At 45.8% G+C, this 15,960-nt stretch overlaps 1 protein-coding gene across 2 annotated transcripts in view; it reads right to left on the bottom strand.

The window, feature by feature from the left end:
* VLDLR (very low density lipoprotein receptor) overlaps nt 1–15,658 on the bottom strand; it is an 84,446-nt gene extending 68,788 nt beyond the window's left edge. The window contains exon 1 of one of the 2 annotated variants that reach the window (XM_040417118.1): nt 15,147–15,658. In XM_040417118.1, coding sequence (XP_040273052.1) covers nt 15,147–15,231 — 85 coding nt within the window. In that variant the 5' untranslated portion in view covers nt 15,232–15,658. The remainder of the gene's footprint in view (nt 1–15,146) is intronic. The other variant, XM_040417117.1, reaches the window with a different exon arrangement.
* Nucleotides 15,659–15,960: the final 302 nt, after the last annotated feature.

The raw sequence follows: 15,960 nt of genomic DNA, 5'->3' as shown, positions 1-15,960 counted from the left end.
TTTTGGTCTTGTGCACACTAATACTTTTGATATATAATCCTCTAACATGTGCCTTCATAGCATCCCATACCATAGGTTCAGATGCAGACCCTATGTTGTGACTAAATAAGTCTACAATGGCACTAGAAATTGCAGTACTCATGTTCACTAGATGAAGCCAGAACGGTTTCAGACACCATAGGGGCCCTCGGATTGTGCTCCAAAGTCCCTAGACGCAGCTGTAACAGAACCGGGGAGTGATCAGAAATGCTGCTAGGAAGGTAAGTGACCTCCTCAGTTATAGTCATTAAGGATGGGGATCCAGTCACCAGGTCTATTTTGGACAGCAAGTTATGTGAGAAGGAGTAGCACGAGTACTGCTGTTCCCCCTGGTGCATAACTCTCCATAGGTCACATAAATCAATCTCCGATAGCAACCTAGCCAGTGAGGTGGGGGAGCTACCGGGGCCACAGGCAGCTGGCTCAAACTTATCAAGGAACCTATCCAAATACATATTAAAGTCTACCATCAACAAAATGGGTACATTAGGGAATTTCGCTGCGAATGCTAGAATTCTTTTCAGAATCTCACTAGAGTATGGTGGGGGAATGTACACCGCCACAAATATCAGCCTAAAGTGGAATATCGAGCAGTCACATACTAACCGCCCCTCACCATTAATACAAGTATCTCTAGCAGCAAAGGGAAGAGTTCCATGTACTGTAGAGCTTGCCTCAGTAGTGCTGCTTTGGCACATCTCAATATTGTAACCTGCCGCAGTACAGGACAAAAAACAGCTAAAAAAACTAAAGGTTGAAAGGATGGTACTGTAATAAAGAAACTCCCCCTGCCCATTGCAACATTTATCCAACAGAAACAGACAGAATCTGTGGATCACTTCGGTTAGACAATGTGGAACAGTTCCACATTTATCCAACAGTCTTATTAGGAACTGGTATGTAACCAGCTAACCCACAAAGTATTGGATGCAGCTCAAATACCACATAGGTTCCCTTTAAGGACACTGTGGACTCTCACCATGTTCTGACATAAAACCGAATGTACCTTAATACATGTTTACCCTGATAGTTCCCAGTGATCGATCCATAATCTTCTCAGGACTAACCCGTCTTATTTTATCGCACTATAAAGATTTCCTGCCTTTTATGCTAATTAACATAGAGTCATATCTTACATGCTTAACCAGAGGAGTCATTTTCTCAGAGTCAAGCACCTCAGCTCTGCCTAAGAAACGCCCCTATAGATAAAATCTCACGCATGCGCAATATTCATTTCGGGCAGAACATTCCAGCATGTAGTGGCGTGAGGGGGAGGGGACATATACTAAGCTATCCGATTGGTCTAACAAAGGGGAAGTGCACGATTTCGGACGAGATTACAAGCAGTGAGGGCAGAAATTGGCTGTCAAAGTTTAGGGGAAGGGAAACAGGCTATGATGGTGTGAGGGGAAGGAATTATTTATGCAAATGAGCCTTACGGCAGGAAAGCTTTATATGGCAATAAAATAGGACCGGTTAGTCCTGAGAATCATGGACCAATCGCTGGGAACTATCAGGGTAATCAACCATTGAGGTACATTCAGTTTTAGATGTCAGAACATGGTGACAGGTTCCCTTTAAGTGTTGCCATGCAGATCCTTCTCATGAGTGTCTAGCCACTGACACACTGCTGCTGGATTATCAAACATGTGTCGTATCTCCTGCCACCACATGCAATCTGGCGGGGTAGATCATTGAATAGGGTAGTTGTAAAGCCCTCAGTCGTTTTTTGACATCCAGGAAGTGCTCTTCGTTTTTGTACCTCCGCAGAAAAATCAGGAAACAAGGATACATGATAGCCATTTATAGTAAGAGCTGCACAGTCTCATGCACCTCTCAAAATCGCATCCCGATCTCTAACATACAGAACTTTGATGGGAAGATGTCTCACCGGCGCCCCTGGTGGTGGAGGGCGAAATGGTACATGGTGAGCCCACTCAACAGCGAATAGGGGAGACAGTCTCTTCCAATTTTATCAGCAAGCCATTTCTCCATAAACGCAACAGCATCAGCTCCCTCAGCGTGTTCTATTCTCAAGATCATCAGATTTAGATACAATCAGCGAGACATTGTGTATTAGACGCTGAAGGTCTCTTTACAGGCGGTACCTGATCCTCCATTGTACTTAATCTGCCCTCCATCTCACAAATCCGCTTATTCACTTGCCTCATGTCTTGTCTGATAAGCAAAAGGTCCTCCGAGACCCCACAAATGCGTATTCAAAGAGGTAAGTGCCCTATTGCATTGCGCCACCGCTGCAAAAACATCCTTGATGGTGGGTGTGACAAATACCGTACCCCGACTGACGTTAGATGTCAACTACGTCGAGCTCACGAGATACGGTATGGTCACTGGTTACCAAGGAGTGACGTTACACCCTCCTGGAAGAGTGGGTAAGGTCAGCCTTGGTACAGTTTTCACAGATTCCTCCTGTCCACACCGGCACAGAGGCAACAAGCTGAGAGAGCCTTTTCACTGCCCCAGTGAAACAGCACGTTCTCAGCCCGGGAAGACTGCCACCAGTTTCTTGTTTGATACAAGTCCGGTCCGCTAACGGGATTATATAGGGTAAGAAACCAACCTGCTGTAGCGTATAACTAGGCCGAAACACGGACGTGGGGATTCGTGATAGAGATACAACACAGCACAAGATTAAATTATATATTTAATCGCCTTAAGGGCTCACTAGACAATACACTATCCACACAAGGAATATATACAGTGATCTGAGGTTAGAAATACAGGTGGTATGGTACAAACAGGGTTAAGGAGAACAAAAGTCAGTTTACCAGATGGATGAGTACTTTTAGGTTGTGATGAGTTCTTAGCTGTAGTCACATGGAGGGCAGTGATGTCAGCAGGTTCCTCTAAACACATGGCACGATGTGACCCTCCTTCAGAGAAAAGACACGCCCGCTTGCTGGCACAAGCCTTTTAAACTGTAGCCGGTCCCTCCTCTTCCCAACTCTGGGAAGGGTCCCCCCCTCCCTGCTGATCCTGGCAGCTCAATGACCCACAAAACCCTTTAGGGTTCATAGCTCCAGACCAGAAAGTCACAGGTAGATGGTTCTGGGACCAACAGACCTGCCTGGGTTCCGGCTACAAGTAGAGTCCAAGCATGGTACTGTTCTTTAGTTTCTGTGGGGAGATATGTACATCTCCCTTCCTTGGCATCCCACCACCAAACCATGACCACGGGCCTGTTCATCGTGGACACGGACACAAATGTGTATCCGGTTTGTGCCTGTGATGACCAGGCGATTCATAATTACTTATGAACTGCCGGCCCCAGAAAGTCTGATCATTTCCATTTAACTAGGGAATGGACTAGACCTCCTGCAGAGGTCTTTCCTGTTCTATTAGTTGGCTAAATGGAAGTGTAAAAAGTTGTAAACACTGGTGGACTGCTAGAGGTCCTCTGCCATCTGCTGGCTTTGAAGCAGGGCCCCCCCTGTGGAGTTCACTACCTCTGCTATCTAACAGCTGATTGATAGTGTGGGAACATGGCGGACATAAATTAATCCATATTCCTCACAGTGGGTTCTATCTCAGGAGCATCCTCCATGTCCAGTACTGTACTCAGTCTCTGTGAGTGGTATGTGGCAGGAGCAGACATTCCCAGTGGCGTCTAAGTTCGGACGCCTTGTCTACCTCCAGATCTGGGGTGTTTGCCGAGTGTCGAGGAGCGGGTAAACTTTTCTAGCTGCGCAGCCACTTCTGACATCCTCGCAGCTGGCGCGGCACAATGTTTGGCCGGCGTAGCAAGGCCGCATTCTTTCCCCTCCTTTTCTTTGGACTTTTGGCGCGTCATGTTGTCGCTGGAAGGTGTTGAGTCACAGGGGAAGCAGTTCCACACAGGCTAGTGATAAGTTGTCCAGCAAAACAGCAGGTAAACAATGAATATACAGGAGACTTGGGGTACTTTCACACTTGCGTTGCTGGAATCCAGCAGGCAGTTCCGTCGCCGGAACTGCCTGCCGGATCCGGCAATCTGTATGCAAACGGACAACATTGGTAGACTGATCCAGATGCAGATCAGTCTCACAAATTTATAGCAATACTGGCTCCGTCTCATCTGGAAAAACGGATCAGGTATTTATCTTAATCACTTCTTTAAAAGGTCTGAGCATGCGCAGAGCGCAAAACCAGATCAGTTTTGCTGGAACACTTAGAGACAGCATTAATGCATTTCAATGTAAAATGATGCCGGATCCAGCATTCCAGCAAGTGTTCTGGAATTTTGGACGGAGAAAATACCACAGCATGCTGCGGTATTTTCTCCATCCCAAAAATTTAAGAGGGACTGAACTGATGCATCCTGAATGGAATGCTCTCCATTCAGAATGATAGTGGGCACAGAAGTTATACTGAATGCCCACCATGGTGCCATTGAGCATTAGTTTAAGGGTTAATTTATTTATGTCTTTACTATTTTCCCACCTTTTGTATTTTAATATACAATTCCCTTTTACATTTTCTGAGGTAATTCTAAGTGAGGATTCTGATTGGTACCTGGTTGCTCACCTGTTGCTGAGGTACCTGTTTTCTGCCTCTTCCTGATTGGTTGTGGTTATTCTTGGGCGGGAAAATTTAATATTTAAAGAGGATCGCAGCAGGTCCGCAGCCTGTCCGCCGCGGAGCTTGGATGAAGAGGACGTCGTCCCGCCCACCCTCCCTGTTATTAAGAAGAAGAAGTCGTGGTCTGATATTGAAGGGGGGTTAGTCACCCAGCTTTGCTGGGGGGATAATTTGTGGACTTATGAATTTTTAAAATGAGTATTTATTTATTGGTTATTTATTTATTTAATTATTATGGTTATGGTATTATATTGATGTAACCCTTAATAAAAGACCACGGCCAATTTCTACCACAATTTTGGTTTGTGTTTATTTTATTAGTATAAGATGTGTGTGTGTGTGTGTGTATGTGTATGTGTATATATATATATATATATATATATATATATATATATATATATATATATATATATATATATATATATATATATATATATATATATAGCTCATATGGCACCATGCATTAGGATAAAACTGATCAGTTTTTTTTCTGGTATTGAGCCCCTAGGATGGAACTCAATACTGGAAAACTTTAACACTAGTGTGAAAGTACCCTTAGCCAGGAACTCAACACCATGCGTTTGCTTACATGCCCGGTCAGGCCACGCCCCCGGTAGTCTTGGTTTTACCACAGCTGGAGTGCCGGAGGTTAGCCATCACAGGTCTAGATCCACACCATAATCACAGTAGCTCAGGCTGGATGATACATCTGGCACATGGCTAGACACTTCTACCTCTATACCAACCATTGGTTGGCCTAGTTTGAGATATTGTGGTGCAATATGTCACATCTTAGGCTGCACCCATTACCACACCCTTTTGAGATAGGCACAGCTTCTCTAAACCCACATTTTAGAGCAAGTCAAGTCAAAATTTAAGGGCTGTATTATACCAACAGATTATCTGACCAATCATTGGTCCGATGGCCGTTTACACACAGATCTTTTGTCATACACATTAACTATTGGACTGATTAGACAGAAACTGGTCAGATAATTTATTGGGGTAATACATCCCCAAGTGCACTCACATTAGTAAATGTGGGCAACTGTCTCCATATCTTAGTTATTTAGTCACCAACATTAATCCAGTGTGTATAGTCCGCTTTCCACCAGATTAGCTGTCTGTACACGAATTCCGATCAGCAACACTGTATGGCAGTCAGCTAGTTTAGCACATTAACTGTACAACCATCCTACCGGATGGAAGCAAATAGTATAAGAACTTGCCCTCGTTCAGTTTACATTTGTTGGAAAGCACATCCCATGTTTACAAGGGAAGACATGTTGCCAACAAATGAGCAATTGATTATTGGTCAGTTGATCCTTTACAAAAAAAATAATAATAATTTTGTCACCTTCAGAGGATTAGCACACGAGCTGCATAAGGCTACTTTCACACTTGCGGCAGAGAGATCCGGCAAGCAGTTCCGTCACCGGAACTGCCTGCCGGATCAGGCAAAATGTATGATAACTGATGGCATTAGTAAGACTGATCAGGATCCTGATCATTCTTAAAAATGCCTGATCAGTCGAAAAAATGCATTGAAATGCCGCATCCGTCTTTCCGGTGTCATCCGGCAAAAACGGATCCGGCTTTTATTTTTTCACCTTTTTTTCAGTCTGCGCATGCGCATACCGGAAGGACGGATCCGGTGGGAAAAAATGCCTGATCCGGCATTCAGGCAAGTCTTCAGTTTTTTAGCCGGAGATAAAACCGTAGCATGCTACGGTTTTCTCTTTTGCCTGATCAGTCAAAACGACTGAACTGAAGACATCCTGATGCAAACTGAACGGATTACTCTCCATTCAGAATGCATGGGGACATACCTGATCAGTTCTTTTCCGGTATAGAGCCCCTGTGACGGAACTCTATGCCGGAAAAGAAAAACGCAAGTGTGAAAGTAGCCTTAGATGTAGGACTTTTGTGGGCTATTTTTTATCCTTCTCACTGCTAGAAAGTAAGCAAATAAGACTAATCTTATCTAGCACCAAAGTAGGATAAGTGATAAAACTTGTTAATCCTACCCACAAGTGTTCTTGGAGGGAACAATTCTCTACATATGTGCTGCTTATACAAAGGACGTATAGTAGCACATACTTTTCTTAACTGTCCCTGAATTTATAGCCCAAGTTCTAACAAGGTACCATTTCCCAATGATTTCTAGAAAGAGTTAGCTTACAAGCAAGTCTAGAACTTGAAGTTCAAGAAGTCTAGGAGGTGGCACGGTGGTGAAAAGTTGTTACCAATTAGGTACAAAATAAAATTGAAGGTGCCAGTTTAATATACCGGTAATTTGTGTACACTGCTCTATTCCTGGTGGCCCAACAAGCATTGTGGTGGATTGTTCTTCTTCAATTAGCCACCATTCTTAGGATATGAACCCCCCACCCCTTAATTGCGAAGCCCTAAATGGAAAACTCGCCGTTTGCCATGTGAGCAGCAACCACAGCAAATCAAGGAGTAGTCCATGTCCAATCATAGGGGCAGCATTATCTCAGCAACGGCACAGCGTTATCAAGAACTTACCTTGATGTTGTGCTGCAGCTTCTTGTCTGTCCTCTCTTGCACGTGTCCCTAATGGCTCGTCTGCCCTATACTCATTGCGATGGTGGTGCCAGGAGTGAAGCCTTCACTGCATGACCATGCAGTGAAGCCATTAGAAGTTTTGAACGGTGGGTGTCCCAATGACAATGAATCCTCTGCTGTGCCCCTTTTGCCTCCTGGTTAAACTTGTTCATTCCTCTCAGAGACCCCCTCCACTGGTCTAGAAATTGACCCTTAACCCTGCATCCACAAAAGGGAAGCATGACGCTTTTAATACTAAGATCACTACATTGTGTTACAATTCTGCCAGTGGCTCCAATATGTAAGGAGCAGCTACATGGAAACTGATGACCTTCTGCAGAAGGTTGACCGACATGTCTGCATATTTGTTGTGTAACAATTTGACCTCTAAATGAAGCAGTTGGGCAGTCATACGTTTCCAGTGGTCATGAATGAATCTTAAAGGTCAGCCAATATGCTGGCTATGCCATCTACCCTGCTCAGTCACAGGCGACCTTGTAGCTCAGTGTCCCCAACTAAACAAAAAGTAGCTGTATGGGGAATATATGCAACTGGATAAGCCATATGAGCAAGGTCACAAGGTAAACTAGACCTCTTTCCAATAGCACCCAACTTTATCAGATTCCCCTGGGGTCTATAGAAGTTCTAAGAGCACTCATACACATTAGAATATTGACCATTTAACCTGTCCGTTTCAGTGGGGGTGGCCAACTCCTCTGTATGTGGACGTCCCAACAGATGTGATTATCTCAGGCATCCGGCAGTGGCTCACCCCCCACTAAAAGACACATACAAAGCTAAATGACAGCTATTGAAGGTGTATGGGCACCTTACAGCACTACCACCACAAAATGCAGTGCAATCTGCAGGCACCATGTTGTAGAGCAGGAGGAGCTGAGCAGACTGTCTTGTAGAAGAGGATTCAGAGAAGCTTGTCATTTATACATTACTCTGCTCTTTCTGAGCTCATTTGTACACCGGGCTGGCTAATCAGTCTAGAGGGGTTAAAGGCAAAGTCACACCATAGCATAATATCACTAAGACAATCGCAGGAATAGGTGGTGTCCAAACTGCTCGCCTATATCAGTTGTGCTAGACCCGCACAACTGGTGCCTAAAGATGCCAACTGCAGCTGCTCCAGTTCAGTGACTAGCACAGCTGCACGATATTAGGCTACTTTCACACTCACGGTTTGGGCGGATTCGTTACAATAATACAACCGTCTGCATCCGGCAGGAATGGATCAGTTTGTATTATCTTTAACATATCCAAGACGGATCAGTCATGAACGCCATTGAAAGTCAATGGGATACGGATCAGTTTCCTATTGTGCCAGATTGTGACAGAAGACGGATCCATCCCCATTGACTTGCATTGTGTGCCAGGACAGATCCGTTTGGCTCCGTTTTGGGGGCCGCCTCCAGAGCGGAATGGTGACTGAACGGAGGCAAACTGATGCATTCTGAGCGGATCCTTATCCATTCAGAATGCATTAGGGCAAAACTGATCCATTTTGGACCGCTTCTGAGAGCCCTGAACGGATCTCACAAACGGAAAGCCAAAACAAGAGTGTAAAAAGTAGCCCAAGTAAAAAAGGAGAGCAGAGGCAGGAGACGGGGTGCTAGCCGATATCGAAAGGTACCCAGGCAACAACATAGTTGGGTTAATATTAGGCTGCAGGTTTCATCACTGCATTGGTGACGTCATCAGACCGCAATCTTAATCTTATCAGTGACGGACAGCCATCGGTTATACAGGGGATGCTATCAAGTCACTGGCAAGATGGCACCTGTGTACAACTGAGCTCAGAACGAGCACAGATATAAAATGTAAAGATTAGTTAGGCCTCATGCACACGACTATAGTATTTGTTCCACAAAAAATAAATAAATTTAGAGCATGTCCTATTCTTGTCTGTTTTGTGGACAAGAATAGGCCTTTGCAACATGCTGTGGGACCTGCGGAGGCACATGGCTGGTACCTGTGTTTTGCGGATCAGCGATTTGCAGGCTGCAAAAAAACAGATATGGTTGTGTGCAGGCCTTACACTGACCTTTTTGCCATAAAATTATTCAGCAATCTGCTCAGCTCCTCCTGCAGATTGCACTGCAGTTTACAGTGACCAGTTCTATTTAGGAGTCAATTCACATGCAGACGATTTCTGGGACTGTTTCATACATCTGAATGGGGTTTGTAAATATCCATGTACCTGCTGCAGAAACCACATTCACATGTATTAAATTGATTTTTAGGCAGAAATTTTTGCAACAAAACTGCTAAGATAGTACATTTACCGTATGTCAGATGGTCTACAAAGGCTACTGAAACTTTAAGGGTACGATCACACCAGACAGTTATGTTGCAGCCATGTACTGGGGCCCTTAACCCCTTATACCCCAGGCCAGTTTTCACCTTCCTGCCCAGGCCATTTTTGTGTTATTTTGTGTGGTAATAACTTGGAACGCTTTTACTTATCCAAGACATTCTGAGGTTGTTTTTGTGTCACATTGTACTTCATGACTGCAGTAAATTTGAGTCGCTATTTCACCTTTATTAAAAAAGAAATAAAATAAAAAGTTTACCAAACATTTGGAAAAAAGTCATAATTTTTCAAATTTTTTATGTCTCTACTTTTAAGATAGTAACACCTCAAAATAGTCATTACTTAAGGCTACTTTCACACTAGCGTTCGGAGCGGGTCCGTCTGATGTTTCATCAGACGGATCCGCTCCTATAATGCAGACGTTTGCATCCGTTCAGAATGGATCCGTCTGCATTATAACTTAGAAAATTTTCTAAGTCTGAAAGTAGCCTGAGCGGATCCGTTCAGACTTTACATTGAAAGTCAATGGGGAACGGATCCGCTTGAAGATTGAGCCATATAGTGTCATCTTCAAGCGGATCCGTCCCCATTGACTTCCATTATAAGTCTGGACGGATCCGCTCGCCTCCGCACGGCCAGGCGGACACACTAACGCTGCAAGCAGCGTTCAGGTGTCCGCTCACTGAGCGGAGCGGAGGCTGAGCGCTGGCAGGCGGATGCATTCTCAGTGGATCCGCCTCCACTGAGAATGCATTAGGGCCAGACGGATGCGTTCGGGGCCGCTCGTGAGCCCCTTCAAACGGAGCTCACGAGCGGAGCCCTGAACGCTAGTGTGAAAGTAGCCTAACATTCCCCATATGTCTGCTTTCTGTTGGTATTATTTTGTAAATGTCATTTTTTTATATAGTTAGAAGGTTTAGAATCCAAAACCATTTTATCATTTTCACAAGGTGTAACAGGAGAAAAAGCACCCCAAAATGTGTTACCCATTTTCTCCTCAATACGGCAACACCACATATGTGGTAGTAAACTGCTGTAGGGCACATGGCAGGACTCAGAAGGGAAGGAGCACCATATGGCTTTGGAGCAGAGAATTTGATGTAATGGCTTTCGGGTGCCATTGGTTTTTATTTTTTGGTCGATTGTCTTGTGGGGGCTCCTTTTTTGGCAGGATGAGGTACCAATGAAACATACGACTTTTTGATAGCATGGTATTACACTTTGTGAGGCAAGGTAACCAAAAATGGCTGTTCTGGCACTTTTTATGGCGTTCACCCGATATTTTTATAGAGCTGCTCGATATGGACGTGGCAATTTTATATGACAATTATGGGAAAGGGCTTTTTTTTTGTCCCACTCTGGGACTTCAACTTTGGGGGGTCTCATCCCAGCTACAATGCATCTGTATTGTAAGGCATTGGCTGTCAGTGTAGCTTATCTATGAGATCCAGGGGGCTTTGTCTCACAGGCTTCCGTAGCAGGTAAGCCCTGATACCTGTGAAAGGCATTTGGTTGTCTTCCCAACCACTGGGTCCCCATCACCAGTGTGGGGACCTGACTGGGAGGGAGCCCCCTCCCTCCACAAACCCCAAACATACTGTGGTCAGCGCTGACCGCGGCAGAGTGTTAGAGCACCGGCATTGGTGTCTGCACCCACCCGATCAGCACACCATACCTGTAGTACGGTGCTAGAGCGCAAGTCACGTCCCTCAGAGCCATACATGTATGGCATCAGTCAGGAAGGGGTTAACTAAAGGCGGCCGCCCTGTTTAGTCAGTCTGCATTGTTTATGGCCATGAGGCACCTTTAATACCGTGTGGCCGTTAACCACACAGAACGACTAAACAGATCTGTCTTTATTAGCTTAATAAGAGCATGATTCAGCCCATATGGCCGCGTGGTACTCTACCACACTAGTCGTGCCATAATGGCAGCACACCAGCCATATATAATCCTTTTATTATTGACTGTACATTATGAAATATCGCTCTAAATGTAGCTTTCTCAAATTTTTCTAGGCTCCGTGAAACTAGAATTCGCTACCAAGTGCCGCAAAGGGTATCCTTTTTCTCATGTTATCCTCTCCTGTTTTTCTCCTTTTCTCTCCTGTTTCTCTTCTCGTCCATGTCATTTTGTTTAGTCGTTATTTCTAATATACTATAATCACCTGAATAAGCCCGACTAGTATTCTTCATCCTAATCAACACAGGACCCTACTTCCGGTCTTTGGAACGCACTGCCGTCTTGACAGCGCGTCCTACATGTTCCTTCTTCCGGTTTATGGAGCGCACGTCACCTCGTGCGCTCCACTCACAGCACGTCGGCCTTTGGAACGCACTTCCGCTTTGGTAGTGCGTTTCACGAGCTTCTTCCTTCCAGCCACAGCGTGCTCTCCACTCACCGACCGCGACATACCGGCCCCCACAATGGATTTGAAAGGAAACCAACAAGATGTGGTCTGTTGTAATTCCTACACCGTTCACCTGATTTGGATGTAAATACCCTCAAATTAAAGCTAACAGTCTGCAGTTAAAGTACATCTTGTTCGTTTCATATCAAATCCATTGTGGTGGTGTATAGAGCCAAAAATGTTAGAATTGTGTCCATGTCCCAATATTTTTGGACCCGACTGTATATCAAGCAGCAACACCTTATGACTAGGGGCATCTGGATACTTAGAATTTCTTATGCATTTTTTGCATATGCGCACAGATGATCTGCTATTTTCTTCTTTTTATTTCTTGAAGATAGAAATGCAAAATACTACTATAGGGCGGTCTATCTTAAGTATATAAATGTACCTTCTATGCTATATATCACCACATGATTGAGGTTTGCCAACAAGCCTTATTCTGATTACGTTCTAGTGTATAATTTTAGTGCATGACGAAGGCTGAATTATCGTCCGAAAACGTTCGCACCAAGAGCCGCATTTCACGTCTACTGAATGAAAATAAAATTATTACTTTCACAAATACTTTTGCTGTGATTTTACTATACAAAGCACACCAGCCACAACATGGTGATCCCTGGGCTCAAACTGAGTGCTTGAAGTTCATGCCAAAAATAAAAAGTTGCTCCACTCACCATTTTTCAACCCTTTATCACAATAAAACACAGAAGGAGCCCAGGGGCGTAGCTGTAGTTAAAGCAGGAGAAGCAGCTATGGGGCCTGAATTTAGAAGGGGGCCCACCCAGGAGGAGGATTGAATTATTTTATTGTCAGAGCCCCCTCAGCAGTATTCTACAATGACATGACCTACAGTATATATACACACACACACACGTAGGAAACAAACTAAGGGTACCAGCGTTGAGAATCCGGAAAACTGTATGTAAACTGATATTTTTTTTCAAGATCAGTTAGACAGAACCGGTGATTTACCGGATCCATCTCATCCGGAACAACGGATGCCGTATTTACAATTTTTTAAAGATCAAAAGCGAAACTAGCACCTCCTATATCCCAGCGCAGGCTGGAAAACCGGATCCAGCAACGCGGCAATTTCTAGACCACTTGGTACCGGATCCGGCATTAATACATCTCTATAGAAATTAATGCCGGATCCGGCAAGTGCGGTAGTGTTCCGGGATTTTGGCCGGTCAAATACCGTACAAGGGACGGAACGGAAGACATCCTGATGCATACTGAACGGATTGCTTTCCATTCAGAATGCATTGGGACAAAACTGATTGTTTTCCGGTATTGAGACCCTTTACCAGATTTCAATACCGGAAAAGAATAACGCTAGTGTGAAAGTACCCTAAGTGGCTGACTGGCCTGGTCAGATCTATCTAGACTAGCCGCAGGAGTGAGGGTTGCACAGGAGAGGGTTTCTGGGGGGACCAATTCAAAAAGATTTGCTGTGGGGCCCAGTCAGTTCTAGTAACGCCATTGAAGGAGCAAGTTATAGTTAAAGCTGGGTTTACATCATGTTTTGCCGTCCATTTAACATATACAAAAACATACGGACATCTCAGACCGATGCCATACAGTGTCACCATAGAGTTCCTTTGTAAGAACGTTAATGTCCCCCCCCCCCCCCCCCGACGCATGGCAAACACAAACCAGATTGGTGAAGCCAGCTGCACTTCAACTAGGGGGGGCCTCACATGTTATGAAGAACTTGCTATAACTTGACTCAGTCATGGTTTTGATACCGTTTCATTATTCTTGACATTCCTACAATAAACATTACTCAAAGGCTCTCCACCACTACAATATTGTCCTTCTCTGCCAGAAAAGCCAAACTAGGAAGCGCCATATGACAACCAGATGCATTATTATAGACTGGCTAAACGAGCTTGTAACCTGGCCCATGCTGGTTCACAAGAGATCACGGCCGTAGTTGTAGGGACTCCAGGGAATTTCCTCCCACGTATTACGGCATCACTAAGCCAGGGATCTCTTAGGACTGGAACTGACATTTTAACCGTTTCTCATTTCCATAGGTAAATTAGCATTCTGACTACTCATTTATGTTGAACCTTCAGGATATACAAGCACATGACTGTCTAAGAAACCATAGAGATTGCCATAATACAAAAGCATATTGTGGTTCTTTTATAAGGATCCCCATTCAATAAGATGCCCAGGGGTTCATACCAACCATCAGCAGAGAAAATGGGCCTGAAAATGAAGGGTTAAACAGTCCCCATGTAATGCATAGACATGTTGGGCCCTCCAGATGTCGTTTGTAGCCACTCTGGTCGATAGATACAGAATGGGGAGCCCCTCTCATCTAGAATCCCCAATAAGGGATCTGAAACCGGGTCTTCTAAGAACTGTAGGCTTGTTGGCCTGAACCAACCATGGATAATACTTGGTAAAGCTAGGCCCAACAGAAGAGAAGGAGTGACCAGGTGATTGTTTCCACAAGACAATAGGATGCTGAGTGTATTAGTGAGGATGTAGGACACCACCTGACCATTGCATAGTGAATCAAGCCCGAGTCATCAGAAAGGCCAGCTCCTTGGGGGAGCCTGTTAGCCAAATGAGAGGCAATATATTGGATTGTCAGCCTCTTCTCAACCTGTGACAGACCGAGGATGGAGAACACAAAGGGAGAGGTGGCTGGAGCCTCACTGGGAGGCAGACGGTTAACCCACTAGAGGAGCTGAAGAACCAGGATTAGTGGATCTTCCAGCGCCCACCAACGGTTATAGGTCAAGTTCTCCAATCCTACCAAAGCACTGCAGCTCCCCCGTTACCCACAAGGTGAGGACATGTACAGACCAAAAGTATGGCACCATCAGTGGCAGAGGGGGCACACATACTATCCTAACACTGACAAAGGAGAGCCCTCACTCCAGAGCTGGTAGTGCCATTGAGAACAAGCATTGCCCTTTACCAAACCCCTCGCCAGCCTGGCATATGCCACCAGGTTGGTTTCTGCCTACTATTAATAGAGATGAATGAGGATTGCATACAGAGCCGTTTATAGCAAGCCTCAATGTGCCAGCCGGGTGAAGGCAGCATGTTACCATCTAGGAGGTGGCACAATGCAAGAGCTTATTAACCCCCGCGTCACCAGTGACAGGCATAATACCATTGCATTAACCCTGGCAGCCGGCCCCATCCCTCCCTGCAGCAGAAGCATGACTACCTGAGGGCAGAGCCATGCCCGGCAGGACTCACCATGAACCCAGCCTTGCTCCGGGTGCAGACAGCAGGTGCCAAGCAGCAGCAGCAACAGCACAAACCCCGAGCAGGACGTGTTCATCTCGATGCACCCCGCAGAGAGCCAGCTGGAGGGGGAGGACACCCGGGGAAAGCCCGAGCAGGTCGCTGGCTCCGGCTTCCGAACGTTAGCTCCGGGCTGAAGGCGCTTGATCCGGGCCGGCAGAGGAGACGTGCAGCCCCACAGACGCTCCCTTATAGCAGCGGCGGCAGCTGGATTGGCAGCGGGCGGCGTGAAGATGAGGAGCTGGAGCGGCAGGCGGCGCCCCCGAGCACGCTCTCACTGCATCCGCTCCACACGTCTCTGTGATCCGGCTCGGCCGCGGATTGCATGATCCGGGAAAACAGGCAGCCCGCTCTGGAGCCGGCGATGAGCGGAGGGTCACCTGACGGGGGAGGGAGTGACATGGGAGGCGAGCACATGGCGGCGTGTACTGTCAGCCGGTCACCCGGGGGAGTGACAGGCGTCATGGGGGAGGGGAGCTAGGACGGCGTCTACCTCCTGGTGTCCTTCAGGGTGACATGTGCTCCTGTCAGCTGTACGGGCCCGGGGCTCCACCACTACAGCATGGGCTGCTGGCTTCTAGAGCGTCGTGGGACCTATAGACTGTAGTAGTCACAAGTCTGCTGGTTATTACTGGAAACAGTCAGCAAGCTTGTCATCAGATGCATCCCTAACATCATCTTTTATATTGCAATTTGCTCTACAAGGTCTGGAATAACCAAACACTTCCCACAATGCAGATCATCAGAACATGCCCTGGTTAAAGGG

Source organism: Bufo bufo, chromosome 2 (assembly GCF_905171765.1).
Source record: "Bufo bufo chromosome 2, aBufBuf1.1, whole genome shotgun sequence".
Classification (NCBI taxonomy): domain Eukaryota; kingdom Metazoa; phylum Chordata; class Amphibia; order Anura; family Bufonidae; genus Bufo; species Bufo bufo.
The sequence above is the reverse complement of the archived record's forward strand: the minus strand, read 5'-3'. Positions and strand labels throughout refer to the sequence as shown.